Here is an 8,809-nt window from a genome sequence, read left to right on the forward strand (position 1 = left end):
AAAACCAGCACCGAGCTGGGTTCTGCCCTTTCTTGGCAGCTCACAGGTAATCGACATTTCTGGAAAGCCGACATGGAAGCGCTGCACCTCTGGAAGCTACCGGAAAACATCTTTGGCAGTCTCTGTCTCTCTGAGCATTGTTTTCAGTGGGCTCCTTTGGGCAGCGCTTTATTGACAGTAACTTGCTGAGCTCCGCCTTGCTCAGACAGCTGTAGTGTCAGCGTCTCCGCTGCCAGCCAAAGTGACTTTCAAAATGAGATCTGGAGTTCTGAAATTGATACAGGACTATGCTGGAGGCAATGGTCAAATGGGTAAGCAAAAGAACTACATGTAGAAAGCTGACAAAAGCTAATCACCACCTAAATTCACTAGGAGGGGTGGAAATATCAACAAACTTCTGTCCAACTTTAACCACAGGAGAAGATTATTTCTCTTTTTGTATATTATACCCTCATTAAACATGAACTTAATTGTATCCTTAAGATATCTGTCTTGCTTACTACCTGTTACCTCAGGAGGTGAATGTTTTATCAGTGTCTAGTGTGACACAAAACCAGCAAAAGAGAGTAGGGTGATGGGGAGAGTGTGCTCAAAGACAGTGGCCAACTTTCCCACGCCTGCAGGAAGCTGCTGCTCCTCAGCAAACCCTGGCTAGACTCTAGAGAGAGCCAAGAGAAAACTCATCCAGACCCACGGGCTGTTGGGGGACACACAGCCTTGTGTGCAATGCTGGAAAGTGAAGCTTTAGAAACACTCGAAGTCACCCCTTCTATCGACCTCATCTTCCTGACAGCAAAATCCCAGTTAGATCTCAGCACAAACACACAGTCACTGGAAGGACCACGATTAGAGGCAGAAAATACTCCAATCACACCAAGATCTCTTAAGAGAAGGAAGGGAAAAAATGAAGCTTTAGGCCTCCTGATTCTGTCAGCAGTGCCAAGACCTTCCGAAGAGCGAATTCAAAGGCTCACTCCCAGCCCAGCCTGGAGGAGACTATGCCTGGCCATCGTCAAATCAGAGAAGATAAACCCATGTTTAAAAATTATTTCAGCTTTTCAGATTCCAAGAGTTTGAATGAGAAACAGTGAAGAGAAATATTTTTAAAATCAGGAAAAATACCTGGACAAGTGTCCTTTTAAGGTGCCTGAAGACTGGCTCATTCTCCAAAGATACTAGAGTGAGGTCCGATATCGTGCCAACTACATGGTGGGGAAGCTGTAGCTACTCCCAGGACAATCACCCAAAAGGACCTGAGAACAACAGCCTGGGTCAGTGCAGCACCTCTGGTAGTTGCTGGAAGAGAGTTCCTCCTGCCCGTGCTTGTTCCTCCACAGTACATCAGTGTAAACCACGCACGACTAAACCACCACCACCTCCGACAGCCGGACAAACCCCGACATCCAGCAGCTGCCACGAGACAATCACCAGTCCCTGAGAGCCAGTGGACTCTGGGAGTGAAGAGGTGGAACTGGCACTGGCAAAGCGTACAGCAAGACGAACGACCGAGACCGAGCTGCTTACTGCCAGGCTCTGAAGACGCCTGCTGCGCAGAAAGAGCCATCAGCCAGCGTGGGCTGGACTTCCCTACCAAGGCAGGAAGGTGAACGGTCCGTGAGAAGCTGCACCGGCGCAGCAACACTGGCTGAGCCGTCAGGGCTCCGGCCTCCACCTGCTGCCAAGGAGATAGGCTGCTGCTGCAGAGACCTCACACGCGCTCTCAAAACCGAACGCTGACACCTGGAGTCAGCGACCAACACCACGCAACGCACCACAGCACCCCCAGCACAGGCCATCCACCATGCCAAGCTGGACACCCCTGGTTTATACCCAGACAGGTCCTCACCTCTCGCTAACCAAGACGGTACCAAACATGCACAGCGAGGATTCACAAGTTAAACCAAACACAAAGGTACGGATTTGTCCACACACACTAATTACCTGGTAAATGACATCTTGAAAAAGAACTGGAAAAGTGAGCGCAGCATCTTCTAATTCATTCAGACTACAGTGCACTAATGTTTCATCCTGTTACAAAAAGAGAAGGTGGTGTAAAAGAAAGAACAGGCTGTGAAGAGAACGTTGACAGCTGGAAGCTGTTTTCTGGATTTCCATGCTCACGTTAAGGTAAGCTTATTTACCCCCGAACATTTATTTTTGTGCAAATGCTGTCAAGATTGAAGAATAATTCTTTGAATGAATTACACATTTCATTATTCTTGCAGGTTTTGAAAAATTCCACTTCAAATTGTGAGCTAGGGGCATAATTACAAGAGGACATTTTAATTGTGTAGGCTGTCCTGTCACTCAGATCAAACTGGCACCTGCCAGCACGAATACTCTCCCCATTCAGCCAGCCACCAGAGGAGACGCTGGGGACACTGGCCATGTTCCTGGCATCATTAACAGGTCTGAAAACACTTTCAAAGCAGGGAGACTAGAAGAAATTATTATAGACATACATATATTTCCTATGAACATAGAAAAAGTGGATTTGTGCCCTCTAAGAATAGAAGTGTCCTAAGAATTAAAGGATTCATTCCTGACCAATCTTGACACAAAACACTTGAAGCCGAATTTTCCTATTTACTACATCTGAGGTTTTTCCACACTGGATTTTGGGAAGCTTTACGGGGACAGACAGCTCTTTGTTTGAGGCGATAAAACCTGCAGTCCTTTATTTTGAACAGGTTGGTAACTACTGAACACAGCAAGCATCCTATTTGGGCCACTAGGGTTTGTTTTTTTTTTTTAATGCAGACTATATTTAACAAAAAAATATTCAAATGTGTGTAACATTCACCAAGGCCTCTTCGTTAAAGCAAACATTACTAATTTCAGCCACAAGCACAAGAAATTAAATGCTACGATGCTACACCCCCCCACCCCGCTTTGGGTGTGTGTTTATAGAGGTATTTACCAAGTCTAGAACTAAGGAGAATTCTGGTGTGCTTCTCGTTTTCAGGGGAAGAGCTGGCTTCCTGTTGAGTTGTTCTTCTGTTAGTGGTGGAACGTGTTTGATGAAATAGTATCTGGAAAGAATACGGATTTTGCTGTAGAAATGTATGTACTTTACCTAACTGGTAATGCTGGAGCCAAGCTTAATAGTTCGAATATTTAAGGCTGGATGAGAAGAAAGTATTTTAAATCCAAAGACCCTCATCTATAAGTGGGGGTACATAAATGCATATAAATCTATACGCACTTTTTTTTTTTTAATTCAAGAAGTTTTGGAATTCATTACCTTAATATGCAAACATCCCAACTACAATAAAAATGTCTTATTCCAATACCCAAAATTGTCAGTTTAATGTTTTCAGCACAGTCATTGCACTTACGGATCAAAGACTTCCCAGTCTTCCTCATAGGTGGCTTCTGCATGAGCTGATGAGTAGCCACTGTCTGGAGATACTGGTGCTAAAATTCAATGAAAATGACCAAAACAACAAATAAAACAAAAAACCACAAGAGCTAGTCTCATTAGTGCAGTTGGGGAAAGTGAAAACTTGATACACGAGTGCCTCGAACGACAGGGAGAAAACCCTCCCTTACGTCCCACCCTCTCAGTCCTCCCCTCCCCTCTGAAACTGCCTGCACAGCTCCTCAGGAAGCCACGCGAGACTCTGACATCCCACCACGCTACAGAGCTTCATGGCTCCGCCAGGCTGGAAGTGCCCATATGACAGGGCAAGGCGCCTGTACAACCCCACCGGCATGAATGGCTGGACAAACGGGCCAGCCGAAGGAGCCAGCACAGCCCGCCCACCTCCTGGCTGAGGAGCCCTTTGGAACTGAGGCCACAGCCCAGCTCAGAAGGTCTGGACCGGACTGGTGGGTCACATCAGCTCCTCTGCTTGAGGTTAAATTTACCTCCTTGAAAAGAGTCTTCAAAAACCTCCACACTACCTGACTACCAACATTCAGGGGGTCCAGGGAGGATTTAGATCACTGATAAGAATTTGATCTGGCCATCCACTCAGAGAAGAAGCTCAATTTTCTGGATACAATTTTGCCTGGGTACACTGTTTGCCCGCCCTCAGCAAATGTGAAATGTTAATTCACACGAAATGCACGTGCTCGGATCTCCCTGAGAGCGCGAGTCACGCTCAGCTTCAACCCCTGAGCCCATGCACATGCACCTCTCTTACCCGTGAGAGGGGGCAGGTCACGGTCGTTCGCTTCCTCCACTTCTTCTAAGCCGTTGTTGACGGCAGACCTGACCTGCACTGCCTGGCTGGTGTAAGCTGCTCCGTTGGTCGACGTGGCAGTACTTGTAGTGATCTCATCTACCTGCTCCATGTCAAGCTGCTTGACTATTTCTTCAGCTTCCACAGCTTGTCCTGGAGAATCTGATCCTGACGTTCCTGCAGGGAGAGTTCAGCACACTCAGTCTGAGTCTCCTATTGGGACATGACAGTCATCGCTCCCTCCAGAGAAGTGTCAGAATAACTGAAGATGGCTGTGTTTGATTTGTGTTAGGAAAACAAGAACCAAAATGAAGACCACGACAAATGCTGGCTGTTTGGGACAAGGAACTTAACACCCATCTGTTTTTTCTTCTTTTCTTTTTTTTTTTTTTTTAGAAATCACAGTCAGAGTTCCCAGAGTCAGTCAACCGTTATGGTGAGAGCAAACAGCACAGTCAACCTGCACCATATTGTAATGAACGTTGTGGCATGTAAATAAAAGGTACTGTCTAGATACTTACACCTATGAATGAAACGTTCTAACGCACCTAAACCTGGTGCTTCTTTCATTATCCATCAACCCCCTACAAATTAAGGAGCCCTTCACCCGGCAGCAGTAACTCGTGGTCTGTACATCAGCCTGAAAGGGGTACTGCTGCCCAAAACGGGTTTTGCTTAGAGAGGTAATCTGTCCCTCTCAGCTGTACCACTAGTGGTGTTTGAAACAATACTCACCATTTTTATTTGCTGGTGAAAAAAAATTGAAAACGGGAGAAAAGATGGTTCCCAGTAACGTAGTTCGGGGGGGACTGCCTGTGGCAGGATTATCTTCCAATTTTCCATTTTGCTTTACATGTTGGTTTGTCATTTCGTAACTGCCAGCTTCTGCAAAAGAGAAGTTACACAGTGTAACACCACTGCTTCGCAGGCCCAGCCTCGCTTTTACTGGTGTTATTTTCACTAAAGGAAAGATCCCTCTTGCTCGTGGTTCAACTTGGTCAACTTCTGACACCATCTTCACACCCTGAATTAGGAAGCTCTCCTTGTTTATATAAACTACACTAGAGATGAACGAGTAACAGCAGTTTAAATCCTTTAAATGGGCTTGGTGATGGAAGAGAGGACTGTAAGACGCCGCACACTTCCACAGCAAACAGGTGTCACTATCTGGGGACTCCACTAGATGGAAACAAGAGACAAGGTCAGCGGTGTCCACCGGCTGACCCCCTGAACCTGCCCAGATCAAGCCCACTGTTTAATATTCTCCACATACACACACACGCGTATGTGCATAAATACAGTCATGAAGGAGAATGTTTTGTTGCTGTCATGGACACAGAATTAAATCAATCTTCACGGTACAAAACATAACCAGTAACAACTGAGGTTTCCTGTAAATGCACATGTAAAGAACATCCCAGAGCTGTCATGTCATTACTGAGATATTCCAAGAGAAACCATTTCCACAGGGAGGTGGCCAGACACTGGAATAGGGTTGTGGAATCTCCACCCTCAGAGATATTCCCGACTTGACTGGGCCAGGCTCTGAGCAGCCTGATCTATCTCCAAAGCCAGATCCCATTTCAACGCTGCTGTGAGGGGAGCAGGGGGACTGGCCCAGATGATCTTCAGAGGACCCTTGTGATCTGAATCTTCCTCTGATGCCATGACAGAAACCCACCTATGTGTCTGAGGAGTGCTTTCAACATCTAAGGACACCTGGTTACTTCCACAAAGGTCCTGAGCTGGGAAGTCACATTTCACTTTTTTTGGTGAGAAAATGGGAGAAGAGCTAAATCACATCATTATCGTTGGCTTTTTAGGATCATAATTTTCAAAACAAGTTAAATTAGTGCCTAAACAGTTGGTCACAATCCCACACCAAATTGTTTGTACAAAGATCCAGTGGATGCTTCAGAGAAGTAGTGCCGGACCTGTTGTTCCAGACTTGGAAACCTTACTTTGGTACTATCAGCTCAGCCCTCCTCTCCCTGCAGTCAGTCACAAACCCCGTAACAACCTCACCACAGGAGAAACGTCCTTGGTTAACAGTGGGAGATGACTGCATCACCACAACACCGCACGAGAGAGCAGTCACCAACCTCCATTCATCTGACTTTTCCGCCGCACCCGTGAGATCTGTTTGTTAGGCTTTTCCCCGGTTTGAGGCGTGGATGTGATCAGGTTGTTATCTATATCCCGGTCGATTCGACTTCTTTTGGCAGGATTTTCTCTTTCTTCCTTAAAACAGAAAAGAGGGAAAAAAGAAACATGCTGAATAGTGCCTCTTCTCCCAACTGACGCTAACAGAAAATGTTAACTGCCAGAAAGTTTCACAAAAGACCCTTTTATTGTTCCTTTCCCACTGCAGAGCACGTTGACCACACCACTCAGCTCGGTGTTGTTGGCAGCTTGCTGAGGGCGGCCTTGGTCCCACTGTCCATGTCACTGACAAAGGTGTCAAACAGCACCACCAAGACACCCTTGTTCTGAAGACATTCTGGAGACAAACTGCCCTAAAGCCATATAACCTCCGTGGTGATTCGGGTTTTAATGCACCCATAGAGGAACTACTATGCGAGTTGTACACATACGCTATCTCGGGGAGTTAGAACGTTTCCATGGCAGCCACAAGACTACTTTGTGAAGTCATCAGTGCTTTGGAAGATAGCCCAGCAGTATCAATATCATGCCATGCTAATGCCACTGGAACCACTCCAAGTCTTGCTACAGGCACAGGAGAAGACATGAAAGGAAATGGGAGAAAAATGTGGACATTTTATTAAAACACCTGTCAAGAAAAAGAAGAATGAAATGTAACCCAAAGATGTGGGAGAGGAAGAGAAGAGGGGAAGAGAGAAAGTTAGCAAACCCTCACAGAGACAAAGGAAAGGAAAACCAGACATATTTCCCTTATCTTTACATTCCAACGTAACGTGTTTTGCTTAGATCCCAGTGTTTAGTTGCAGTGGTTCTGCAGCCAGACTGTCACACCGCTGAGCTACAATACAGATGCTGAATGTAAACAAGATGAATTGTCCCGGTTTAATGAAAAACAAAACCTAAGTGCATTTGACCATCTATTTCCTCCGAACTGCTTTTTTGTCGGTACCTCGGTGTTCTACGATCAGTAATTAACACATGCCATGAAATACTGGATTTCCCTGTATTTTTGACAAGGTAAGAATATACTGTTACTTTAATTAAAATTACCTCAGCTTTTCCTTGTTATAGAATTATTGCTGCAACATGTAGTTCAAAACTCAGAAAACACTTCTGAATTCATGTATGTTGATTTATTATAGAGTTAACCTGGGACACGTTTTAATTTAGTTATGACTTCTTGGCTCCTCTTCTTGAAAATTTACAGCTACATCATGTCAGTATCTGGACTGCTGGGACTGAATGAAGTTTTGATTTTTTACCTGGCCTCCCTTCACCAAAACCCCACAGGTTTGTGAAGCAGCTGTGAGGTGACATTCAGCCCATCAAAGTAAGATTTACACATAGTTTACCCTCAAAATGTACACGTACACACAGCAGGTTCTAACACATGAAGATCAGTAACGCTCCGATTTCTGCCTGCATCAAGAACGGTGCGATTCAGTGGTTTCGTCCCAATGATGTGTGAATTGGATCCCCTGAGCAGGGGCCGCGTCCACTGAGGTAACACTGAGCATCACATCGACCTCACGAGAGCAGCATTTCTGAGGTTTGACAGTTATTGACTGATGGACTTTGGAACAATTCTGAATACAAACGTTAAAATGTTCAGCTACTCTGTGCTCACAGACTTGCTTTTCTTAGGTGCCAGTGCTGGTAACCCCAAAATTCCTTAAAACAAATTAAACACCTACTGAACTCGTTAGTCGACCCTTTCACAAAGAATAATCAGTAATAAATCCTGTGGGGTCCTGGACTCTCTTAAACACACCCACAACTGACTCCTGCAGGGTTTGAAATTCTGCCCTTCTAAGAGAATACCCGTCAGCTGACACGACTGTCACAGTGACTTCTGGCCTTCCAACCCTGCACAAGAACGTCTTCCTTCCACCACATTACACATGTTTATTTATTCTTAACAGAAATGCTTTTAAATCAGATTTAACTGAATATGACCCGACTGAAACACAGAAGGAGGAACCCAGACAGCGTACCTTGGGCGTGCTCCCTTTAATAAACTTTTTGATTGAAGACAACAAGCCGGTTTCATTTTTCTGTGGTTTTCCTCCGCCAACAGGTAAGCTCTCTTCCACCTCCGAGTGTTTCCTCTTCGCCCTCAGAGCACGCTGTGTGTGAATTTGATTCGACTGCTGAGAAGCTTTCCGTGTTCTCAGCCTCATTTTCATATGCACCACATGTAAAGCTATAAAAGGAAAAAAGGAGAATACTTAGTCATTGAAGAAATGCATTGAGCTGCAGATTGTGAATTCAGAAAGTTATGTAACGCTGGCAGCATCCTGACGCACCGAGCTTTTCCATCCCCACAGATGCCTTTGCTAAAGTCAGAGAGAAGAGCTACTTAAGTTGAAGCACAACACCAGCAGGAGGACAAATGGCTATAATCTGGCCAGGGATCCAACCAGCCATCAGATCAAGGAGGTTTTTCTATCGCCTCCTGT

The 8,809-nt window shown here is 45.4% G+C and overlaps 1 protein-coding gene across 1 annotated transcript in view; it reads right to left on the minus strand.

The window, feature by feature from the left end:
• CTDSPL2 (CTD (carboxy-terminal domain, RNA polymerase II, polypeptide A) small phosphatase like 2) overlaps positions 1 to 8,549 on the minus strand; it is a 12,298-nt gene extending 3,749 nt beyond the window's left edge. The window contains exons 1-7 of the mRNA XM_010133042.1: positions 8,345 to 8,549; positions 6,290 to 6,428; positions 4,923 to 5,072; positions 4,149 to 4,364; positions 3,339 to 3,417; positions 2,921 to 3,032; positions 1,942 to 2,028 (exon numbers count right to left, since the gene is read on the minus strand). Coding sequence (XP_010131344.1) covers positions 1,942 to 2,028; positions 2,921 to 3,032; positions 3,339 to 3,417; positions 4,149 to 4,364; positions 4,923 to 5,072; positions 6,290 to 6,428; positions 8,345 to 8,536 — 975 coding nt within the window. The 5' untranslated portion in view covers positions 8,537 to 8,549. The remainder of the gene's footprint in view (positions 1 to 1,941; positions 2,029 to 2,920; positions 3,033 to 3,338; positions 3,418 to 4,148; positions 4,365 to 4,922; positions 5,073 to 6,289; positions 6,429 to 8,344) is intronic.
• Between the last annotated feature and the right edge of the window lie 260 nt (positions 8,550 to 8,809).

This window comes from Buceros rhinoceros, unplaced genomic scaffold (genome assembly GCF_000710305.1).
Source record: "Buceros rhinoceros silvestris isolate BGI_N320 unplaced genomic scaffold, ASM71030v1 scaffold30603, whole genome shotgun sequence".
In the NCBI taxonomy this organism is placed as follows: domain Eukaryota; kingdom Metazoa; phylum Chordata; class Aves; order Bucerotiformes; family Bucerotidae; genus Buceros; species Buceros rhinoceros.